We start from the raw sequence: 24,245 nt of genomic DNA on the forward strand, positions 1-24,245 counted from the left end.
CTTGTTGAATGGCTCACTAAAGTCCACGTGGACAACTTCTGCAGCACTCCTCAAAACTCCATAAGATAAGTTAAACATGAACTACCATGCACAAAGCCATGTTAACTTTCCATAATCAATCCCCTGGCTATCCAAATATTGTATATTCAATCTCTTAGGACATTTTTCAATAGTTTACCTACTACTGAGGTCAGGCTCACCAGCCTATAATTTCCTGAGATACTTTTGAAGCTTTTTTTAAACAATGGAACAACATGAGTTATCCTTCAATCGTCCTGCATCTTACCTGTGGCTAAGGGCATCTTAAATATTTTCTGCTAGGACCCCTGCAATTTCTATATTTACCCCCCTCAAGGTCTGCAGGAATATGTCAGGCTCTTGGGATTTATCCACCCTTGTTTGCTTTAAGACAGCAAGTACCTCCTCTATGCCATCTACAAATTTGCTGACGATACGATGGTAGTGGGTTGTATAAAGGAAGGGGATGAGTGAGCATACAGGATGGAGATTGAAAAGTTGGCTGAATTGTGCATCAACAATAACCTTGCACTCAATGTCACCAAAACTAAGGAGTTGATTGTTGACTTCAGGAAAGGAAAGCCAGAGGTATTAATCATTAGGGGATCAGAGGTGGAGTGGGTGAGAAAATTTAGGTTTATGGGAGTCACTATCTTGGAGCATCTTTCCTGGACCTAACACACTAATGGCATCATGAAGAAAGCTAGTCAAGGGAGTCACGTGATGGAGTAGTGGCTGGTCAGGTGGAAACAGCCCTCTCCAGAGAAAAGGGAAAAAAAAGTGTGAAAAAGCAGAGCTCAATAAAGATAAAATACAGGAAGAGAAAGATAAAGTTACAGAGAAGAGACAGAAGATGGCACCCAAAAGAGAAAAAGTAAGAATAACAGATAAAAGGGAAGAAGGAAAATCACTGGAGAAGAAAGAAGGGTTTACCTGTACATTGAAGCAGAGAGGAGCAGCCGATTTCAGGTGTTGGTGAGTCCCCAGAGGAGTGGTGTCCACCCAACCGGCGGACTCCAAAAATGGCTCTCAGAGCCAAGAAGAGGTGCGCAACTGCGCATGCAGAAAGAGTTGCGCATGTGCAGTGCGCAAGTAAAAGAAAAGGTTAACGCCTATGGGACATAGCTGAGGAGCGGCCAGCTGAGAGACGCCCAGTATCAGGGTGTTGGCTGGGGGAAGTAAATAAGAAAGAAAAGAGTGAGAAAGAGAATGAAGGGCTGGAAGTGGGTGAGCGGCAATGGGGCGATTGATAGGGGGATGACCTGCGGCAGGAGACCCAGCGGCGGGTCGACCTGGGGCGGGAGGCCCAGCGGCGGGTCGACCTGGGGCGGGAGGCCCAGCGGCGGGTCGACCTGGGGCGGGAGGCCCAGCGGCGGGTCGACCTGGGGCGGGAGGCCCAGCGGCGGGTCGACCTGCGGCGGGAGGCCCAGCAAGGATACAGAAGCAGCTCACCAGAGAAGGATGAAGATATATAGATACAGAGAAGAGAAGAAGGCAACATAGACATAGATACAGACACAGAAGAAGAGGAGGAAGAAGACCAAAAATTTCAAAGGAAAGAAGGTAAAAAAGGACAAAGTTTAGATAAAGCCTTTTCAAAGAACAAATAAGGTCATTAAAAGAATGGCTATCATAGGAATTTAATTCAATCAAAAGAAAAATGAAAAGAGCTGAAAACAGAATGCAAAGCTTAGAGTTGGTCATGACTGAAATAGGGAAAAGAGTAGAAAATGTGGAGGAACAAGAAGCTGCTGTATAAATGGAGATAATGTTTTAAGAGGGAAGTTGGAAGAGAGCGAAAAAAAATTAAAGAGACAAGATTTATTGTCACAAAAAAATTGACGTATTGGAAAACTACATTAGGCGAAACAACATAAAAATAGTTGGCCTGAAAGAAGGCAAAGAAGGGTCAGATATGAAGGAATTTATAAAAGGATGGATCCCGAAGGTGCTGGGAACGACATATTCACATGAAGAAATAGAAATCGAAAGGACGCATAGAGAGCTAGTTCCGAAATCGCCACCGCATCAAAAACTGAGATCCATATTGGTAAAATTTCTAAGATATACGACAAGAGAAAACATACTGGAGCAGGCAAGAAAGAAGGTTAGAGAAGAAAATAAGCCATTGGCATATAAGGGACAAAAAAAATTTTTTTACCTGGACATAAGCTTCGAACTTTTAAAGAAGAGGAAGGAATTCAACACGGCGAAAACAATCTTATGGAAGAAAGGGTATAACTTTATATTAAGACATCCAGCAATACTCAAAGTATTCATTCCTGGGGAACGGAATAGACTGTTCTCTGACCCAAAGAAAGCCCAAGAATTTGCTGAACATTTGCAGGACAGGAGAAGAGAGGAGGAGGAGTGTCAAGAAGGATAACCGGCAAGAAAATATACAAAAATATGTAAAAATATAAAGATAATGTATATATAAAGATTTAAAGATGGATAAGAGAAAGGGAAGAAGGAAAAAAAGAAAGAGCTTTGTTATAAGTGTAGGAAAATAGTGTTCTCTAGGGGGGGCTGGAGGTGGGAGAATAATGGTCACCGCGAAATCGGTTGACGCTTGTGAGTAAGTTCACAAACCGAATGGAAAGGGGAGTTGTGGTTCCCGTCAAGGGACAGGAGGCAATCCAAGGAGGGGAGGTTTATTTGGGGTTAAAGGGTTATTGCTTGTGGGGATTGTTGGGGTATTTCATGTCTTAAATGCGTTGTCATATATTGAGATTAAAAAGGAAAACTTAATAAAACAATGGAAAAAAGGTATGGAGGTGGGGAAGAGGCAGAAAAGAAGTGAAAATAAAGATATAAGATGGCCACGTTGGACCATATGAAATATGGAATATATAACCAAGTTTGCGTATCCCATTGGAAAAAAAATCACATATAATTTAAAAGACAAAGTTACAAGGTTTGAAAATCATAACAGAAAGCAGTCCAAGGACCACCACCACCTAAAATGATAATAAGATCAGATTTAATGTGTATAAGTAGATGACACATCTCTTTTGTTTGTATTCCTTTTGTATAAAGATATTGTTTTATTGTATTTTATATGTCCAATATTTACTGTTTTTGGAGGGGGGTGGGAAGGGATGGAAGGAAAAAAAGAGAAAATGTCACTGTGAATATTTAAAGAGATACATCTGTAAATATATTGGTTGATATCGTTCATAGTGCAATAAATAAAGAATTACAAAAAAAAAATGAAGAAAGCTAGTCAGCACCTCTACTTCCTCAGGAGTTTGCAGAGGTTTGGTATGGCACCAGAAACCCTGCCAAATTTCTAAAGAGGTGTGGTGGAAAGTGTGCTGACTGGCTGCATCACAAATCTAATATGGGAACACCAATACCCCTGATCGTAAAGCCCTTCAAAAGGTAGAGGACACAGCCCAAAACATCACAGGTAAAACTCTCCCCAATATATCAATAGATATATTGATATACAGCGAACAATGCCTTTGGAGGGCAGCAGCAATCATCAAAGTCCCAGACCACCCAGCACATGCTCTGTTCTTGCTGCTGCCATCAGGAAAGAGGTATAGATGCCTCAAGACTTGCACCGCCAGGTTCAGGAACAGCTGCTACCCCTCTATCATCAGAATAGTCAATGACAAAGTCAATCGGAAACACATTTAAGGACTCGTGCACTTTGTTGATTTTTCTTTGTTCTCGCTGTATTGCAGTCACTTTGTTTACATTCGTTAACTGTTTACTTTTGTTTACACTGTATACAGTTTATTTTTTGCACTACCAATTAGTGGTAATTCTGCCACGCCCACAGGAAAAAGTAATCTCAAGGTTGTATGTGATGACATGTATGTACAATAAATCTGAAATCTTTAATATTTGGTTCCATAACCTCACTGCCTCTTTTCCTTACTTCCCTAGATAGACTCTGTGCTAGTTTTCCAAGTAAATACTGATGCAAAAAAAAAATCTAAGATCTCTCCCATTTCTTCTGGCTCCATACATAGCTGACCACTCTGATTTTCAAGGGGTCCAATTTTGCCCCTTACTCTCCTTTTGTTCTTAATATACCCGTAGAAACCTTTAGGATTTTTCTTCACATTGTTCGCCAAAGCAATCTTTGTCTTCTTTTAGCCCTCCTGATTTCCTTGGTTTTTTTTCTTGCATTGTACACTCCTCAAGTACCTCATTTGCTCCTTGTTGCGAATACCTGCTATACATCTCTCCTAAACCAAATCCATAATATTCCTCGAAAACCAAGGTTCCCTATACCTGTTAACTTTGTCTTTAATATTGACAGGAACATATAAACTGTACTCTCAAAAATTCACCTTTGAAGGTGAATCTTACCTTTACACTTACTGAGCACATCCTTGCTAGAAAACAACCTGTCCCAATTCTTGCTTTCTAGATTTTTTTTTCATTTCCTCAAAATTGGCTTTTCCCTAGTTTAGAATCTCAATCTGAGGACCAGACCATAATTAACTTGTAACTAATGGCATTATGATCGCTAGACCAAAATATTCCCTTACACATACTTCTGTCACTTGTCCTGTCTCATTCCCTAATCAGTTATCCAGGGTTGCACTCTCTCTAATTGGTACCTATACATATATATCTGTTTCCTGCAGGTGTCTGCTATCGCTCTGATTTTCTTCTCCAATTCTTGCTGAGTATAATACAACCCCATGAGTGTGGTCATACCTTTCTCATTCCTCAGCGCCGTCCATGTAGCCTCAGTGGACGAGTCTGAGCACAGCTGTGATATTTTCCATGACAGGCAGTTCTGCTCCTCCCCTTTTCACTTCTGCTTTATCACATCTAAAACAACGGAAGCCTGGAATGTTGATCTGCCAGTGCTGTCCCTCCTGGTACCAAGTTTCAGTAATGGCCACAAAGTCATAATTCCATATGCCAATCCAAGGTCTAACTTAATCTGCCTTTCCTTACATTGAAATAGCTGCACCTGCGAATATTTCCACCACGTACAACCCTTTGTTTTCTACCTTTACATGCAGTCTTCACTCCTCCTCCACTCCACTATCTGCTCTGGCACTGTGATTTCCATACCCATGCAAATAGAGTTTAAACCCACTGGAGCAGCATTAGCAAACCTTCACACAAGGATATTAGTCCCCCTTCAGTTCAGATGCAAGCTGTCCTGTTAGAACAGGTCCTACTTTCACTGGAAAAGAGCCTAGAGATCCAGAAATCTGAAGCTCTCCACCCTGCACCATGTCTTTAGTCACATGCTAAGCTGCATTACCATCCTATTTCTAACCTCAATAGCACAGTCCTGAGATAGCAACCCTGGAGTTTCTGTCTTTCAACCTGGCTCATATCTCCTTGAACTCTTTGCAGGACCTCATCCCCCTTCCTACCCATGTCATTGGTTCCTACATGGACCATGACATCTGCGTGCTCACTCTCCCTCATGAGAATGGCGTGAACTCAATCTGACATGTCTCAGACCCTGGGTCTCAATCTCTTTCACAGAACCTCTTGTCTGTTCCCCTAACCGTAGAATCCCCTATCTCTGCAGCTTCGCCTCTTCTCCCTTCCCTTCTTAGCCACAAGACTAGACTCTGTACCAGGGACCTAATCGCCATGACTTGTCCCTGGTATATCCTTCCCCCAGCTCTGCAACAGTATCCAAAATGGTATACTTGTTATTGAGATGAACAGCCATTGCACTGACTCTCCCTCTCTGACTGTCCTAACTGAGTGTGTTTTAATTGACCATATTTTTTTTTTCTCTTTGTGATTTGAGGCTGTGGGATTGATTTCACTTGCATCTTTTTTATTTCTAGGAGGAGTTCAAAGAAATGATTGAGAATGCTGGGTTTTACAAGGTGGAATATAACAACTTGACCATGGGGATTGTGGCTGTTCACTCAGGATTTAAGCTCTGAGATAACTGCAGAAAATCAAGACGCACAATTGCAAAAAATGTATCAATACCATTGCTTTGGTGCAGAAAGTTACAGGTATATCTCAGTGAATTAGTTATCCAGAAGCACCCATAATTGGTCAGTAAATTGTGATAGAATCGTTCTGCAATATTGTTTAATCCTTGTTTTAAAGTACAACAGTGCTCTAGTATTAATTATGTGGTTTTCCTCTGTGAGGATTTTTTTTGGCATCATTGAAATGGTACCACTAATCAGTTTAAAATGCCCAAGGCAGAAAATAATTTTTGGCACAGATATTAAAATTGACATCCAAATTCTGAGATGTTTTAATATCAAGAATTCCAGCAGTAAAAGTTGTCTGGCCATGTGGCATATAAATATTTCACATTAATACATCTATAACTTGTGGATTAAAGCCTGCAAGCTATTTCAAAGCAAGTTTCTATCATTTCAATTTATGACTATCCTTTTAAAAAAATAAGACACCAAAGTTCCTTTTAATTACATTTTAACCTGTATTGAACTGAAGAGATGGAGGCCCATTTTGAATTCTACTGCCCTTACTGAAATTATATCGTTAGAACAGATTGGTGGCATCACTAGAAATTTTAATGGATCACCTTTATAGTCAAACCTGTCAATGTGTTTTTATTAAATCTTGCAAAATGGCAATTTTTTTGGCATTATATGCATTGGGAATGTGGCTTTCAGCATTGACTGAAAATATTTATATAATTTATTGAAAGGAAAAGAGGTTTTGAATTTCACTTTTTTAGGACTTGGAATGGTGAGTAATTTTTGCCACCTTTATCTCTCTCCAGATAAAGAAAAATTACTATAAATTGTTAAAGGTAAACATGAATCTCAAGATCCTGGGAGACTGCAGATATTTACTGATGACCTCAAACCATTCATCTAACCTTGGAGAGAGATTGTAACCAATTTAATTACTTGTTTTATATTTAATAGCTATGAAATAAAATGAAAGAAATTTGAATTCTAAAAGCTGTTTGTGCAAAAACAATTTCCCCAGTGTGTTGTAGGGGAAAAGGATCAGAAATCTATTATGATGATGACCATTTCATAGCTCATTGTGCAAACTGCCATCCATTAATGATAATCATGTTTCATTGAGATTTAGATGCTATTATTTCACATCAGTTGGAAGTGGATACTGATTTTTTTTTAATTTTATAAAAATCACAATAGATGAGAAATGCTATTGCTCTGTAAACAATTGAGACAAAGGTACTTGGCAAACATGTAATTATTGTATTAGTGTATCTTTTAAATAAGTGGAACATTAAAAGAGCTTTATAAATGCAAGCTTCTGTAGAACAATATGCAAGTCCTAAGTATTGCTCAACTCAGTCACCCTGGTTTTACCTAATCAGAAACATTCCATCCTCCCTCCCTCACCCCTTTCATACAGGTTAACAACCCTCCTTAATTCTGATTAGGAGCCTTTATCAAAAAAATGTTAACTCAGGTCTCTGCCGACGTGGGAAGAGAAGCAGAGCATTTCTGTTTAATACAAGAGGGAGTACTCAGTGTTTGTCCAAAAATAGCCAATGGACATTGGACCCCAAATATTTCTCCACTGCTTAGTGTAAATGCTATGTGACTTTTATAATGCTCACCAATTGCTTTGCCTGACTTGTAATTAGGTGGTACGAAGTTGACTCAACAATTCTGAACAAGATACGATGTTAAATCTTTTCCTGCGTCTGACCTCGCAGCAAGATTTAGAATTACCACAACTAAATCCCAAGTTTGAGGTTTCTGGGCAAAACAATATCATTCATCACCCATAATTTTCAGCTCTGCTTAATCAAATCAGATGGCTGGTGGAAGTTAAGAACTATGCCAAATTAAATGCCTGTGAGACTAAAGATTAGTAAAGTCCATTAGCCTCTGACAAGCAATTTCTTTAAAAATGGTTTAAAGTTAGAGAACTATATTCTAATTGACTTTATTAATTTCAAAACATGAATATAATTTACACTCTAGCTGGTGAGGTTTGTTCCACGTCCTATGAAAGCACAGTAACAATTCAGGTCTGCTTGGCCTATTTGTTTAGACATTATTTGAATCCATGAAAGACCTCAACAATGAAGACGCTGTTTACATCCGGTACCGCACGGATGGCAGTCTCTTCAATCTGAGGCACCTGCAAGCTCACACCAAGACACAAGAGAAACTTGTCCGTGAACTACTCTTTGCAGACGATGCCGCATTAGTTGCCCATTCAGAGCCAGCTCTTCAGCGCTTGAGGTCCTGTTTTGCGGAAACTGCCAAAATGTTTGGCCTGGAAGTCAGCCTGAAGAAAACAGAGGTCCTCCATCAGCCAGCTCCCCACCATGACTACCAGACCCCCACATCTCCATCGGGCACACAAAACTCAAAACGGTCAACCAGTTTACCTATCTCGGCTGCGCCATTTCATCAGATGCAAGGATCGACAATGAGATAGACAACAGACTCGCCAAGGCAAATAGTGCCTTTGGAAGACTACACAAAAGAGTCTGGAAAAACAACCAACTGAAAAATCTCAAAGATAAGCGTATACAGAGCCGTTGTCATACCCACACTCCTGTTCGGCTCCGAATCATGGGTCCTCTACCGGCATCACCTACAGCTCCTAGAACGCTTCCACCAGCGTTGTCTCCGCTCCATCCTCAACATTCATTGGAGCGCCTTCATCCCTAACGTCGAAGTACTCGAGATGGCAGAGGCCGACAGCATCGAGTCCATGCTGCTGAAGATCCAGCTGAGCTGGGTGGGTCACGTCTCCAGAATAGAGGACCATCGCCTTCCCAAGATCGTGTTATATGGCAAGCTCTCCACTGGCCACCGTGACAAAGGTGCACCAAAGAAGAGGTACAAGGACTGCCTAAAGAAATCTCTTGGTGCCTGCCACATTGACCACCGCCAGTGGGCTGATATCGCCTCAAACCGTGCATCTTGGCGCCTCAGTTCGGCGGGCAGCAACCTCCTTTGAAGAAGACCACAGAGCCCACCTCACTGACAAAAGACAAAGGAGGAAAAACCCAACACCCAACCCCAACCAACCAATTTTCCCCTGCAACCATGTCTGCCTGTCCCACATCGGACTTGTCAGCCACAATCGAGCCTGCAGCTGACGTGGACATTTATCCCCTCCATAAATCTTTGTCCGCGAAGCCAAGCCAAAGATTTGAATCCTTTAATTTATAATTTGGATTCCTGACATTAAATGCCATTTAAAAAAATCTTTAGTTGATTGTTACAGCCTTTGAAGCATCAATAATCTTTCAGAAATATGATCCATTTAGGTTGCCTGATTAACTGACATTTCGGCCTCAACAATAAAACCGGTCATAAAAGACATCTAAAACAATAGATCAAGTTACACTACAAGTATAATAGTAACTAACTCATTACCACTTTTACATTTCTGCAGAATTCAACAGAAAAGGTTACTTTATGAATAGGTAATTTATCTGCATACAAATAGAATGATACATTTTATTTAATTCCTTCAATTACAAAGGTTAGTGTTGATGGCAATGAAAACAATTCTTGATCATTTTTGTTTTAGATAGGTTTTAAATGTTAGAGGAAGGCAATTGTAAACAGTAATCATCATTTTCAGTACCACCATTCTGTCCCATTGTCCCATTCTTACAACTTAATGAATTTCTTTGGCATGATTTTGTTCAATTTTAACTTCTCTTAGCCTTGCATAGAGCTTTTGAAGTACCTTCCTTTCAACTCCATTCCATAAATCACAACTCTATCCCTAACAATTCATCGGAACCAGCAGTTTACCAACAGGATGCAAGTATCAGTGGGGAGGAAAAAAATATCAAACAGGAGAGCAGCAGGATCAGAGCAATATAGCAGATATCCAAGTCTTGACCAGGATGTCAATTTAAACAAGTCCCATCTAATTGTCCATCATGGGCCATATCTTTCCATCTCCTGCCCGTTCATGTCTCCGTCTAAGTGCCTCTTAAATGCTGCTGTTGTTATCTGCTTTGCAAATTCTGTTTAAAATTCTCTCCCACCACAATTACCTTCACATATTAGATGTGTTCACCCTGGAAAAAAAAACTGGCCATCCAATGCTAAGCCTCCGATGCTTGAGTAAACAATCCAAGTTTGAATAACCTCTCCTTATCACTAATACCCTCTAATGCAGTCAAATGCTCCAACAAAATATAGAACGAAAATATTTATCAACTACTCCAATATTGAGAACTGGTTTAGTAGCTTATTCTTGTGTCAGCATGGATTTTTGGTTTTCTCTTTAAGAAAAAGTCCCCTCACCCAAGGAATAACCCCTTTTTTAAATACCCTTCTGATTAGGCTGCAGCCAGTACCTACCCATCAATTGATGGGACCTTATTCTAAATTGCCAAAACTAATCATTTCTTCAGACTCAGTTAAGTCGTCAAGTTCACTCATCAATTCTTCAGCTGTCTCTGAACTACCTACATTAGTTATGACTGGATACAAATGTATCAAACAACAGAGCTAAGTGAATTACATCAAGACTTTGCAGCTCTGCAAAGCCTTTCTTTGACAGAGTAGAATTTATTCAAAGTACTACAGAGGTTCAACCTACCAGAGAAATATATTAATTGGATTAAAGCATTATATAAGGGACCATTGGCGAAGGTGATAGTAAATGAATATATATCAAACCAATTTAAATTAAGCAGGTCAACGAGGCAGGGATGTCCACCATCTCCCTCACTGTTCGCGTTAGCTATAGAACCATTGGCAGAACTGATAAGAACAGAAAATAAGAGGGATAAAAAAGAAGGAATATAAAATCAGGCTATTTGCAGATGACATCATAGTATACTTAACAGAACCAGAAATATCAATAAAAGAATTACATAAGAAATTGAAGGAATATGGAGAAGTATCGGGATCAACACAAATAAAAGTGAAGTGATGCCAATGAATAATGTGGATTTCACAAAGTTTAAGAAAGAATCACCATTTAAATGGCAAACACAAGCAATCTGATACCTAGGTATTCAACTAGATAATAATCTAGGCCATCTATACAAACTAAATTATCAGCCATTAATGAAGAAATTACAAGATGACTTAGAACATTGGAAAGATTTACCACTAACACTGATAAATTGCATTAAAATGAATATCTCCAAGGATACAATACCTATTACCAATTTACCTAACAGAGAAATTCTTCAAGGACCTAAAAATAAGGAAATTCTTATGGAAAGGAGGGAAACCGAGGATAGTGCTAGATAAATTAACAGAATGGTACAAACAAGGGGACTTACAGCTACCAAACTAAGATTTATTATAGAGCAGCACAATTAAGATACTCATCAGATTTTAAAAAAATATAAATCAAAAAGGAAAAACCAGATTGGACCAGATTAGAGCTAGATAAAATAGGAGAGAAGGTACCTGAACATATACTATATAATTGGGATGAAAAGCTAGTGCAACATGAGAATTCACCAGTGCTGCACCATCTGCTCAACATTTGGAAGAAGATTCACGTAGAAAGGGAAAAAAAAATGATCAACTACCAAATTTAATATTGACACAAAATCAACTAATCCCTTTCACAATAGATAACCTTTCCTTTAGAGAATGGGAGAGAAAAGGGATCAAAAGAATAGAAAATTATTTTTTGGGAAATAATTTATTATCTTTTGAACAAATGAAGTGCAAATATGGTATAACTCAGTCTTTGTCTTTGGCTTGGCTTCGCGGATGAAGATTTATGGAGGGGGTAAATGTTTGCATACCACCAACTGAAAACCTACTTGAAGGATGAATTGGGAAGCAGGCTGAGGTTACCAAAAGGAAGCAATTTTGAATATGTGATTAGACACAATGATAATTAAAAAATTTATAACAAAGATGTACATCAAACTGCAAGAGAAAGAGAATGAGGAAACCAGCTGTAAACCCAAACAAAAATAGGAACAAGATCTATACATAAAGAATGAAACATGGGGGAGGAGTCACGTGATGGAGTAGTGGCCGGACGGTGAACTCCAGCCCTCTCCAGAAAAGTCGGGAAAAACAAGAGAAAATACAAAGGCACAGAAATACAAGTTAAAGAAAAGTGAGTATAAAGGTGGAAAGAAGATGGAGACAAAAGGAGAAAAATCAAAATCAACGGAAAGAAGAGAGGAAGAGAAGACAACGGAGGAAAAAGGTGAAGGCCTTACCTGTCCGAAGAGGCCCGCTGTGGAGAGAGGGCCCCACTACCTCAGGTCGGTAGAAAAAGAACTACAACAATGGCTCACAGAGCCGAGTAAAAGTGCGCAACCGCGCATGCAAAAAAACACACCGACGGGAGGGGGGACCAGCTGGGGAGTCGATCTCCACAGCCGGCAACGACAGCTGCAGAACACCTGCAGCAAGAAGAGACCACAGAAGACAATGGAAACAAGAAAGAAGAGGAGGAAAGGGCAGCAAAGAAACAACAGATGGTCAACCCAGAGGAAGAAGAAGAGGAAGAGTACAGTGAAATAGATAAAGGGAAAGGCAAGGTAAAGGATATACTTGCTCTTGTTAGAGGATACATGGAGTCATTTAAAGAATGGCAAACACAGGAATTCAATGATTTAAGAAGAAGAATAAACAACACAGAAGAGAAAATAAATAAAATGGATATGACCTTAACAGAAATGGGGAAAAAAATGGACAAGATGGAAGAACGGGCAATAGCAGCAGAAATGGAGGTAGAAGACTTAAAAAAGAAATTGGAGGAATCTAATTAAAAAACTAAAGAGACACAAGAATTACTAGCCCAAAAAATAGATATAATGGAAAATTATAACAGAAGAAATAACATAAAGATAGTGGGCCTTAAGGAAGATGAAGAAGGCAAGAATATGAGGGAGTTTATAAAAGAGTGGATCCCTAAGGCCCTAGGATGTCCAGAACTACAGCAAGAAATGGAAATAGAAAGGGCACATAGAGCATTGGCCCCTAAACCACAACCACAACAAAAACCAAGATCTATTGTAGTAAAATTCCTAAGATATACTACAAGAGAAAAGGTACTGGAGAAGACAATGGAAAAAGTAAGAGAGGGCAACAAACCACTGGAGTATAAAGGGCAAAAAATCTTCATTTATCCAGATATAAGCTTTGAACTCCTAAAGAAGAGAAAAGAGTTCAATACAGCAAAAGCGATTTTATGGAAGAAAGGATATAAATTTACACTGAAGCATCCTGCGGTATTGAAAATATTTATTCCAGGACAACAAAACAGACTATTCTCGGATCCAGAAGAAGCACGAAAATTTGCAGAACAATTACAAAAATAGACTGAGGGATGAAGACGGGTAATGAGAGCAAAAATTATCACGATTGATATGTATGTGGGTAAAGACAAAAATAGACTGAGGGATGAAGAAGGGTAAGGAGGGTAAAAATGACCACGATTGATATGTATGCGGGTAAAGAGGTATAAGAGTGAATAGAGACAATGGGCATATGTGAAAGTATCTGTAATTAGAGGAAAACAGAGAGTATAGACAAGAATTAATAAGAGAAGGTAATGGAATAGAGAGAATAAGGAGGGAATTAAAAGAGTGACCTTTGTGACATATAAAAAGCGAAATCTTTTCTGGGGGGGGCTGGGTGGGGGAAAAGAGCGGTCACTGCAAAATCAGTTGACGCTTGCGAGTGGATTCGCAAATCCAAATGGAGAGGGGAGATGTGGTTGTCCGACAAGGGATAAAGGGCAACTCAGGAGGGGAAGGGGAGATTGGGGATAAAGAAGATAGAAATAGGAGAATAAGGAAAATGTTGGATGTTGTAGGAATGTTGTCTGGTAAAGAGTTGAAAATAAGAAAACAGAAATGGAAAAGGAGGAAAGGTAATGATGGAAAAACGGAAAGAGAAGATAAACAAAATATAAAATGGCTACGCTGAACTATATGACTCTAAATATTAATGGAATACATAACCAAATTAAAAGGAAGAAACTACTAAATTTACTGAAAAAGGAAAAAATAGATATAGCATTTGTCCAAGAAACACACTTAACTGAATTGGAGCACAAGAAATTAAAGAGAGATTGGGTAGGACATGTAACAGCAGCATCGTATAATTCAAAAGCAAGAGGAGTGGCTATATTAATTAGCAAAAATGTGCCATTTAAAATAGAAGAGGAAATAATAGATCCAGCAGGGAGATATGTTATGATAAAATGTCAGATATATTCAGAGCTTTGGAATCTACTTAATATATATTCACCTAACGAAGAAGATCAAAAGTTTATGCAAGATATCTTTTTGAAGGTAGCTAATACGCAAGGGAACATACTAATAGGAGGGGATTTCAATCTGAATTTGGATCCAAATATGGATAAAACGGGGAAAAAAATTAACAGGAAGAACAAAGTAACCAAATTTATAATTAAATCAATGCAAGAAATGAAACTTGTGGACATATGGAGGAAACAAAAACCAAAAGAAAAGGAATACTCATACTACTCGACTAGACATAAAACATACTCAAGGATAGACCTATTCCTGTTATCAGCCCACATTCAAGGGAGAGTTAGGAAAACGGAATATAAAGCTAGACTATTATCGGACCACTCACCCCTGTTATTGGCAATAGAGCTAGAGGACATCCCTCCAAGAATGTATAGATGGAGATTAAACCCCATGCTACTTAAAAGACAGGATTTTAGAGAATTTATTGAAAAACAATTAAAAATGTACTTTGAAGTAAATACGGAATCAGTGGAAGATAAGTTTATACTATGGGACGCAATGAAAGCATTCATTAGAGGGCAAATAATAAGTTATGCAACCAAGATGAAGAAGGACTATAACCAGGAAACAGAGCAGTTGGAAAGGGAAATAATAAACATAGAAAAAAAATTAGCAATAAAGGAAGATACAACCAAAAGAAGAGAATTGGCGGATAAAAAAATAAAATATGAAACATTACAAACATATAAGGTGGAGAAGAATATAATGAAGACAAAACAGAAATATTATGAACTAGGTGAAAAAACACACAAAATCTTAGCATGGCAGCTTAAGACAGAGCAAACTAAGAAAATGGTATTGGCAACAAGGAAAAAAGACAAACAAATTACATATAATCCAAAAGAAATTAAGGAAAACTTCAGAGAATTCTATGAACAATTATACCGAACCGAAAACGAAGGGAAAGAAGGGAAAATAGATGAATTTTTGACTAAAATTGAACTACCAAAACTACAAATAGAGGAACAAAATAAATTAACAGAACCATTTGGAACAGTAGAAATACAAGAGATAATAAAAAATTTACCAAATAATAAGACACCAGGAGAGGATGGACTCCCAATAGAATTCTACAAAACATTTAAAGACCTAATAATACCGCCCCTCCTGGATGTAATCAACCAGATTGATGAGACACAAAACTTACCAGATTCATGTAAAACAGCAATAATTACAGTGATACTAAAACAAGGGAAAGATCCACTCTCACCAGCGTCATATAGACCAATATCTCTGCTAAACACAGATTATAAGATAATAGCTAAACTATTAGCGAACAGATTAGCAGAACAGGTACCGAAAATGGTAAATTTAGACCAAACTGGATTTATCAAAAAAAGACGCACAACAGACAATATTTGTAAATTTATTAACTTAATTCATGCAGTAGAAGGAAATAAAGCACCGGCAGTAGCAGTTGCTTTAGACGCAGAGAAGGCCTTCGACAGAGTAGAATGGAATTACTTGTTCAAAGTATTGCAAAAATTCAGTTTACCGGAGAAGTATATTAATTGGATTAAAGCATTATATAAGGGACCGTTAGCGAAAGTGACAGTAAATGGACATGTATCAAAGCAATTTAACTTAAGCAGGTCAACGCGGCAGGGATGCCCACTATCACCATTATTGTTTGCACTAGCTATAGAACCACTAGCAGAATCGATAAGAAGAGATAATAATATAAAAGGAATAAAAATAAAAGACAGGGAATATAAAATCAGTCTGTTTGCGGATGATGTGATAGTGTACTTAACAGAACCAGAACTATCAATAAAAGAACTATATAAGAAATTGAAGGAATATGGAGAAGTGTCGGGATACAAGATAAACGTAAATAAAAGTGAAGCAATGCCTATGAATAACGCGGATTTCTCAAAATTTAAGGAGGAATCCCCATTCAGATGGCAAACGCAGGCAATAAGATACCTAGGTGTGCAAATAAACAAAAATCTAGGCCAATTATATAAACTCAATTACAATCCACTAATGAAAAAATTACAGGACGATTTAGAGCATTGGAAAGAGCTACCACTAACACTGATAGGAAGGATAAACTGTATTAAAATGAACATTTTTCCAAGGATACTATACTTATTTCAGGCATTGCCAATACAACTGACAGAAAAATTCTTCAAAGAGTTAAAGAAAATAATAAGGAGATTTTTATGGAGAGGGGGAAACCGAGGATAGCACTAGATAAATTAACAGAATGGTATAAACAAGGAGGCTTACAATTGCCAAACTTCAAAAATTATTATAGAGCCGCACAATTAAGGTACCTATCAGATTTTTATCAAACAAGGGAAAAACCAGACTGGACGAGACTAGAATTAGATAAAATAGGGGAAAAGATACCTGAACACATATTATATAAATGGGACGAAAAATTGGTACAACATAGAACTTCTCCAGTATTACACCATCTCCTCAATATATGGAAGAAGATTCAAGTAGAAAGAAATAAAATAAATTACCAAATACCAAAACTAATATTGACGCAAAATAAGCTACTCCCTTTTACAATAGACAACCTTGCCTTTAGAAAATGGGAAAAAAAAGGGATTAAAAGAATAGAAAATTGTTTTTCAGGAAGTAGATTCTTATCCTTTGAACAAATGAGAGATAAGTACAATATAACTGGAGATACAGCGCTGGCATATTACCAACTGAGATCCTACTTGAAAGATAAATTAGGAAGCAACTTGAGTTTACCAGAGGGAAGTAACCTTGAATATGTGATTACAGATACAATGTTAATCAAAAGATTTATAAAAAATATGTATATTAAACTGCAAGAAAAGGAGAATGAGGAAACAAATGGTAAAACTAAACAAAAATGGGAACAAGATTTAAATATAAAGATAAAAAAGGAAACATGGGAGAAGTTATGCTCTGGAACGATGAGAAATACAATAAATACGAGGCTGCGTATGATACAATATAATTGGTTACACAGACTATACATTACACCGCAAAAGTTAAATAAATGGGACCCAACAGTATCTGATAGATGTTTTCGATGTAAAAAAGAAAGGGGAACAACAATTCATGCAATCTGGACATGTGAGAGAGTAGAAAAATTTTGGGATGATCTCAATCAGATATTAAATAAAATAACAGAAAACAATATACCAAAGAATCCAGAGATCTTTCTCCTAAGTAACATAAAAAATAAAGAATTTGGAATTGACTTGGAAGATGCACAAAAAAGATTTGTCAAGATAGCCCTAGCAAAAAAATGTATTATGTCAACCTGGAAATTGGAAGATAATTTGAAAATACAACAATGGTATATAGAAATGAATAAATGTATTCCATTAGAAAAAATAACATATAGTTTAAGAAATAATATTGAAATATTCGAACAAGTATGGGAGCCTTACATTAAATACAATAGCGAAAACCTACCGGGAACAAACATTACCTAAGTTGATGGAAGGAGAAGAAAAGAATGGACTCAGTAGAATTTCTGGTGTATTTTTGTTGAATGACAACATTGTCTAACTGAATTAATGCAAAATGGATGAGAGGGGGGGGGTGGGGGGGTGGCTTGGGAGGAGGGAGGGAGAAAAAAGTCACTGTAAATGTGTGGAAAAGAAAAAGTGTATATCATAGCTATTGTGATTTATGGTGTGAAAAATAAAAAATTTTAAAAAAAAAAGAATGAAACATGGGAAAAGCTATGCTCCGGAACTATGAGAAATCAATAAACACGAGGTTACACATGATACAATATAATTGGTTACACAGGCTATACACCACGCCTTAAAAGTTAAATAAATGGGACCCAACAGATTCAGATAGATGTTTTTGCTGCAAGGAGGAAACGAGAACAACAGTACATGCAATTTGGGCATGTGAGAAAGTGAAAAGTTTTGGAAAGATCTAAATCAGGTATTAAATAAAATCACAAAAAGCAACATACCAAAAAATCCAGAGATCTTTCTTCTAAGTAATACAAGTAGTAAAAACTTGGACTCGATTTGGATGGAACACGAAAAAAATTTATTATGATAGCCTTAGCTGTAGCAAAAAAATGTATTATCTCAACCTGGAAATCAGAAGATAGCCTGAGAATACAGCAATGGTACATAGAAATGAATAAATGTATTCCATTGGAAAACATTTAAGAAATACAGTATTCGAACAAATTTGGGAACTGTACATGGAACACAACAGAAGTCCTACCGCGGACCTCCACCGCCTAAAATGACAGAAGACGACGACATGAACTGACCCAGTATGTAAAAGTAGATTTTCTTGTTTATTTTCATTGTGTGATGACATTGTTTAATGTATCATATGTTGACCGTTGAGTGGGTGGGGGGTGGGGGGTGAAGGAGGGGGGGAAGGGGAGAAAATGACACTGTGTATATTCAAGAGAGAAATGTTTGTGTGTATTTTGGTCAGAATGGTTCATAGTGTGAAAAATTTTTTTTTTTTTAATTTTAAAAACTTTGCAGCTCTGCCAAGTCATGAATGGGAGATGACATACCTGCACACAAATGCCAAGAGATTGAAGCATGTGTAACCACTTTCATCCAGAAAAGAATGTAGGATCCATCTCAGATTCCTCCCAAGAACATTCTCAGCACTGAAGCCAGTCCAGAAAATGTGGGACAAATCCAATCAGTATACTCTCAAAAGGATTGAAGTAGTCAGACATTGCCATCAAGTTGCACTTACCAATAACCTACTCTCCAGTTATACTTGAGTAACTGCCTTGGTTCATCTCAGGCTATGAACCACCGTTATATACGGACAGTGATAAATGATGGATCATCAGGAATGATGATATATGCAATCAAGGAGCCCTGGTTTTGATTGTTGGAAATCAATAATGCTGGCTTCAATGACCTTCCTTCCACAAGGTCAGATGCCAGGATGTTTGCCAATCTTTGCACCATCAGCAATTCCATTCATTACTCAGAAAATGCTTGGATATGAATTGCCTCAACAACACTGAGTCAACATTGACATTGGCAAAGTGACAAATAATATTTACATGAAAATGGCCAGATAATAACTAGATCTAATGAGTGAGTCTCCCCACATTTCCATGGCATTGAAGTCACAAACACTAAGTTTGTGTCAGATGCAAAGTAAATTCCAAAGCCTTGCCCAATTACAAGGAATGAGCCAGGACTGAGACATAATTTGCCTAGATGAGTACAGTTCCTCGATGGGCTACATTTTAGCTACTCTACACAATTGCTTAAAACATCAAAACCTATTAGACTCTAGTGCCAAGGATAATACCATCACCTGCAAGTTCTCCAATTCAGAAACCTTCCAGACTTCTAAATGTTTCACTGGTCTATTAGTGCTGGATTTTAATTAAGGATCTTGCCACTGAAATTTTAAACACTAAACAGAAAGAAGACAGCTGTGGTTCAGGAAAATAGCTCACCAGTCATTGAAGGAGAATAACTTCTGATCTTGCCAATGATGTGCACATCCTAATAAATTTAATAAAGGTAATCAACTAAACCAGCCAGCATAATACATGCAAATAGAAAACAGACAAAAACAAAATGATATCAAAACAGGTTTATTGAAGTGGAATTGTTGAAAAAAATAAATACAAGTCACAGAAAAATTCATGAGTCATCGTTGAATTGGGGTGGGTGGTGAAAAAAAAAAAATCAGATTGAAAATTTAGATCCACTATGCCAGAAATTAGAGGACACATTCTTCCATGTGTTTCCCTTTGTAATTAGTCAAAACAGAAAGACACACTTTTCTTTAGTTGAAAGAGTCTTTTTTTTTTAAAACTATCAACTTAACTTGGAAGCCATTTATTCATCATCTTCAGCCGGATTTAAAAAGGAGGATGGCTACCTGGCCCAGGTAGAAATAGATGAAATGTTTTGTTTCATGAGTCACATAGCTGCCAAAGTTTCTGCCCACAATACAATGCCATGTGGGATTGTACTTTTTGTCAAATTCCTGCAGGAAAGAAAGAGCATATTGAAACTTCTGAAGGAGTGAGAATACACTGATAATATAGTGAATGTTTAAATATTCAATAAACCAGAATATTTTCTCATACAACCCATTTGCAAAACTGAGTCAACTACAACTGACAATGCAAATCAAATAACACACAGTTGAGCAAATAGGCAAGTTCATGAAAAAAACTGCCTTTGTACAATATTGCCCAGAGACTGCAAAATGAATTTTTTTTTTTTTTTTTAAATATAAATGCAGATATCCACAATTATTTGTTTGGATCTAGTGACTTTAGTATTATTGTGAATTATTAGACTGGCTTTGTTGAAAAACTTGTATACAAACATTATAATGATCTTGTTTCAACTAACTACATTTGAAAAAGTCTACCTAAGCTGTTAAAGTGTATAAAGTATTCTTATTTTTTCCTGAAAAATATCACTTTGAACTTTGTTGAATCACAACTTAATTGAGTTACAAATAGAAAAGCATACATTGTCATTTTTTTTGTTGCTGGAGGATAGCTAGAACTTCCCCTCTTTGAAATTCAAATCATGTCCCACTAGCACCAAATATTGCCAATTTTCAGATTTTTTAATATTACAAACTAAAAATTGGAGACTTCATTTGCAGAAGCTGACAATTATTTGGATTTATGAACCAAGGGGAAAGCGATGAAGGAACTACAAATCATGGAACTGCCAGATGACTCAGCAGATAGGCCATTTACTTCTTCAAAAGAAACTTTGGATATAAAGTCCAAAATAAAGAGCAATGTGAACTATAGTAATGGAAATATAATTAGAATGTTTTGGTAGGACCTCAAAAAGTCAATGCATCATTCAGGGTTTAATCAAGGCAAATAGTTAAGATTGCAGCATACTATAATCACATTTAAGTTGAAGATAGAAATTACAAAAGGGATTGAAAATTATGTGAAACAAGTAGCTAAACTGCACATTTTCCTGGGAATTAAATTTGGAGAAACTCCACAAATCTAAGGTCAAATAGTAGATGACAAATGCAGAAAGCTGAATAGCAATTGGCAGATGGGAACAGAACACTGCAAATAATACATCATGCACCATTGTACAAACGTTATGGGTTTATTGGCTCATTTCCTTGTCCTATCATTTTAACCAAATAATAACACTTCACACCACCTCAATAAACTGCAACTAAATAGAGGGCAAAGAGATTTACAAAATGACATTTAAGGTACTGTAATTTACCATGCAATGTTAGATATGGAAACATGATTTATACTTAAATAAACATTTAGAATTAGAACAATTGGTTGTGTGCTATTCTTTCTTTCCCCCCCCCCCCCCAAAAAATGCTCATAATAGATTAGGCTGACCTCCCCAATGAAAGTAAACTGGCTAGCAATTTTTAAAGCCCTTCATAAATAGTAGAATATCACTTGTGACAACTCTGGGGGGGGGGAAAGAAAAAACAAGTTTCAGCTGTTTAGCATCCTTTTCAATTCCTATAAATATAACAGCTCAAGAGGTTTCCTAAAAATAATACCTGCTGTAAAATTATAAGTACTGTCTCTAGCAATAATGGAATCAAAATGTAATATTAAACTTTATCAAAAAAGTGGATACAATAAAGACAAAACTTTACAAATACTGTAAAGTTCTAACAATCATTAGTAGGATTGTGATACACTCCTAAACAATGGGTTTAAATTTAAGCAAGAAAGTGCACAAAGCACAGTTGGTAAAATTCTGTTATTTACAGTTTGTAAAATCTGCTAGAGAATCGTTATGATTACTTCACTGTGAAACTATTATTGGCATTGTTTTGACATTTATATTACCAACCTACCTGTTAAAAGTCAATATTTAAATTTGTTTATAATATTCTTATACAACCAGAAAAAGGAAAAAACCATCACTGGAAATGAAGAAAGGAATACAATAACTGCTTTAAGATTTCACAAGCACTTTAAATTTGGCTGTTAAAGGTTAGAATCCAGGTTTAGTTTTTGCTATTCCAGTTTGGGGGTGCATCAAACAGCAGCCACAACCACCTGTTTTAGCAGTCATATTTCCACTCAAGAGTTTTGTCATGTGCTATGTCAAAGGTTAAGACTCGATTGTGACTGGAAGAGTAAACTGTATTTGCAGGCCAACAGAACACCAGTCATAGTAAATGTTAAATACCACCCAGTCAACAAGTGTACTAACCCAACTTTTGAAGCAGTAATGCTCTCACCTTCTTGATGTAAGCAGCTATGTCTTTCTCAATGTTGTACTTTTCCAAAGCTTGAGTTGCAGAGTCCACAGCTTCCTGCTGCATGTCCTCAGGCATATCAGCATTCTTAATGACAGCTTTCCTTTCAGACATTTTTGAACTAACAAGAAAAATAAAGTGTTAAAAGTATAAAGCAAGTGAAATAAGCTAGAATTAAACTGTTCAATGAGAGAAATTAATAAAAGCAGTACAATGCAAATATTTCCTAGAAAGTAGAAGTGGTTCAGGTCAATCCTACGCCCCCACAATACTTTCCCCAAACTTAAACATCAAATCACAGTATTTGATTCTTCTACTACGCCCCCACAATACTTTCCCCAAACTTAAACATTAAATCACAGTATTTGATTCCTGTACTCATTTCATAATTCCCGTGATCCAAATTCCAATTTAGAAAACCGTTTTCCCTTTCACTAAGGATTTGGTGACTGGCCACTTGATGAATTGGAGATTGATTTTCCCTCTCCCGTTCACCTTTGTTATTTTATAGATCGCGCTTCCTGCTACTTTATTGAACCACCAACTCAATCAATCTGATTTAACACTCAGGTGAACCTCTGGTGCCAGAGCTCGAGCTGTGCGAGGTTAGGGACATGGAGGGAGGCAGAAGGGAGGGAAGCAAGGACGAGAGACAAAAAGGGATGGTCAGGGAAGCGCATTTGCCTCGAGGCCGTTGGGTTCCTCTGTCCTTGTTTCGGCTCGTCACGGGAAAACGAGCCATTGCAGACATCAAGCCCTCGCTGGGTTACTGAAGGATCAGACACCACCGCCCCAAACCATTGACAACCAAGTCAAACAGACGCCAGACGGTGTCAACTTGAAGTCAGGACAGACTGGGCGGGGGGGGGGGGGTTCACGCTTCACATCGAGGCCCCCTGGGCACCAACTCCCTTCCCAGAGATGCTGCCCGGCGCGCTGGGTCTTTCCAGTACCTTCTACCCCCTCCCCCGCAACCAAACCAGGTCGCGTCCATTCGGGCCGGAGGAACAGCACCACCTCCCCCTCAGATCTCAAATCAATGCTGCGACCGTCGTCTCCCTCCCAACATCAAACTCTCACGTTTTCTATCCACGCATTTCTGCTCTGGTTAGTATTAAACCGGACGGTGATTTCATACTCACTGCTTTATATCTCTGCGTCTGAAGCAAACTAGTATTAGTGAATGAGCATAAGAACACACCCAGCCCTCTCCTCTCTTGCAGCTGAATAACCCAACGAACTCTGCTCGTGCCGCCAGCCAGCACCAAGCCGCCGCAGACGCGCCCTCCTGGCCGCTTCCTATTGGCCATTTGTAGCCTGCAGGGAGCGCTCATTGGTCGTCTCAATCAATAAGACTGCTGCTATTTACCGCAGCATTTTATTCCGGACCGGCATGCGTTATGAGCGAGGAAGCGTCTTAGCAACCGGTTGTCCTTCATTGAAGAGCAGGCCTAAAGTGAGGGATTCAGTGACTTTACTGTAAGTGGGCTCATACTTTCGAGTACTTCCTGTTCCATATGATAAATCTTTAATGTTTGTTCAAGTCTGTATTTTGTAGAGTTAAAAAAAATACAGACTTCTTCCGCAAGCGGTCTCGCAAGTCAACTCTAAAGTACAAAGGAGAATAGCAAGATATCCAGGAGACTGCAGATGCTGAAACATGAAAGCCAAACACAATCCCAACTTCTCCTAGACAAACCCCATCATACTCTGGAATCAACTTGGTGAACCTCCACTTCACCAGGAGGTATACACCAGCCAGTATGCATTTTCTCATTTACATTATACATCAGTACTGCCCACATTTCTTCATACCTTGATGAAGGGCTCAAGCCCAAAACATTAGTTATATATCTTTATCTTTGCTATA

The 24,245-nt window shown here is 38.0% G+C and overlaps 3 protein-coding genes across 5 annotated transcripts in view; 2 read left to right on the forward strand and 1 right to left on the reverse strand.

The window, feature by feature from the left end:
* Positions 1-7,244, forward strand: part of LOC138761213 (2-methoxy-6-polyprenyl-1,4-benzoquinol methylase, mitochondrial-like) — a 41,696-nt gene extending 34,452 nt beyond the window's left edge. The window contains exons 7-8 of one of the 2 annotated variants that reach the window (XR_011356194.1): positions 5,805-5,981; positions 6,728-7,244. Coding sequence is in view for 1 of the 2 variants with exons in the window: in XM_069932975.1 (XP_069789076.1) it covers positions 5,805-5,906 (102 nt within the window). In the remaining variant the exon portion in view is untranslated. Of the gene's footprint in view, positions 1-5,804; positions 5,985-6,727 lie in introns of those variants that run through there. The other variant, XM_069932975.1, reaches the window with a different exon arrangement.
* Positions 7,245-19,717: 12,473 nt separating this feature from the next.
* LOC138761217 (dynein light chain LC6, flagellar outer arm) lies at positions 19,718-23,646 on the reverse strand. 2 transcript variants are annotated; one of them, XM_069932986.1, is made up of 3 exons: positions 23,577-23,646; positions 22,358-22,496; positions 19,718-20,131 (listed from the first exon to the last, which is right to left on the reverse strand). In XM_069932986.1, exons 2-3 carry the CDS (start codon positions 22,487-22,489, stop codon positions 19,994-19,996), a joined length of 270 nt encoding a protein of 89 aa, XP_069789087.1. In that variant the 5' UTR covers positions 22,490-22,496; positions 23,577-23,646; the 3' UTR covers positions 19,718-19,993. The 2 variants fall into 2 exon arrangements, with proteins under 2 accessions (XP_069789087.1, XP_069789086.1); XM_069932985.1 differs by having other exon boundaries at positions 23,518-23,645.
* Positions 23,647-23,780: 134 nt separating this feature from the next.
* Positions 23,781-24,245, forward strand: part of LOC138761214 (serine/arginine-rich splicing factor 1B-like) — a 79,993-nt gene continuing 79,528 nt past the window's right edge. Inside the window, exon 1 of the mRNA XM_069932976.1 lies at positions 23,781-23,854. The gene's annotated coding sequence lies outside the window, so the exon portion shown is untranslated. The remainder of the gene's footprint in view (positions 23,855-24,245) is intronic.

The sequence above is a fragment of the Narcine bancroftii genome, chromosome 4 (assembly GCF_036971445.1).
Source record: "Narcine bancroftii isolate sNarBan1 chromosome 4, sNarBan1.hap1, whole genome shotgun sequence".
Classification (NCBI taxonomy): Eukaryota; Metazoa; Chordata; class Chondrichthyes; order Torpediniformes; family Narcinidae; genus Narcine; species Narcine bancroftii.

What these genes read in the sequence shown, in the direction of transcription:
- LOC138761217 (XM_069932986.1), bottom strand. Translation starts at nt 22,489, where the DNA reads ATGTCTGAAAGGAAAGCTGTCATTAAGAATGCTGATATGCCTGAGGAC. An exon ending in TAGCTGCTTACATCAAGAAG is followed by an intron (nt 20,132 to 22,357) that starts GTGAGAGCATTA and finishes TCTTTCCTGCAG; the next exon opens with GAATTTGACAAAAAGTACAA.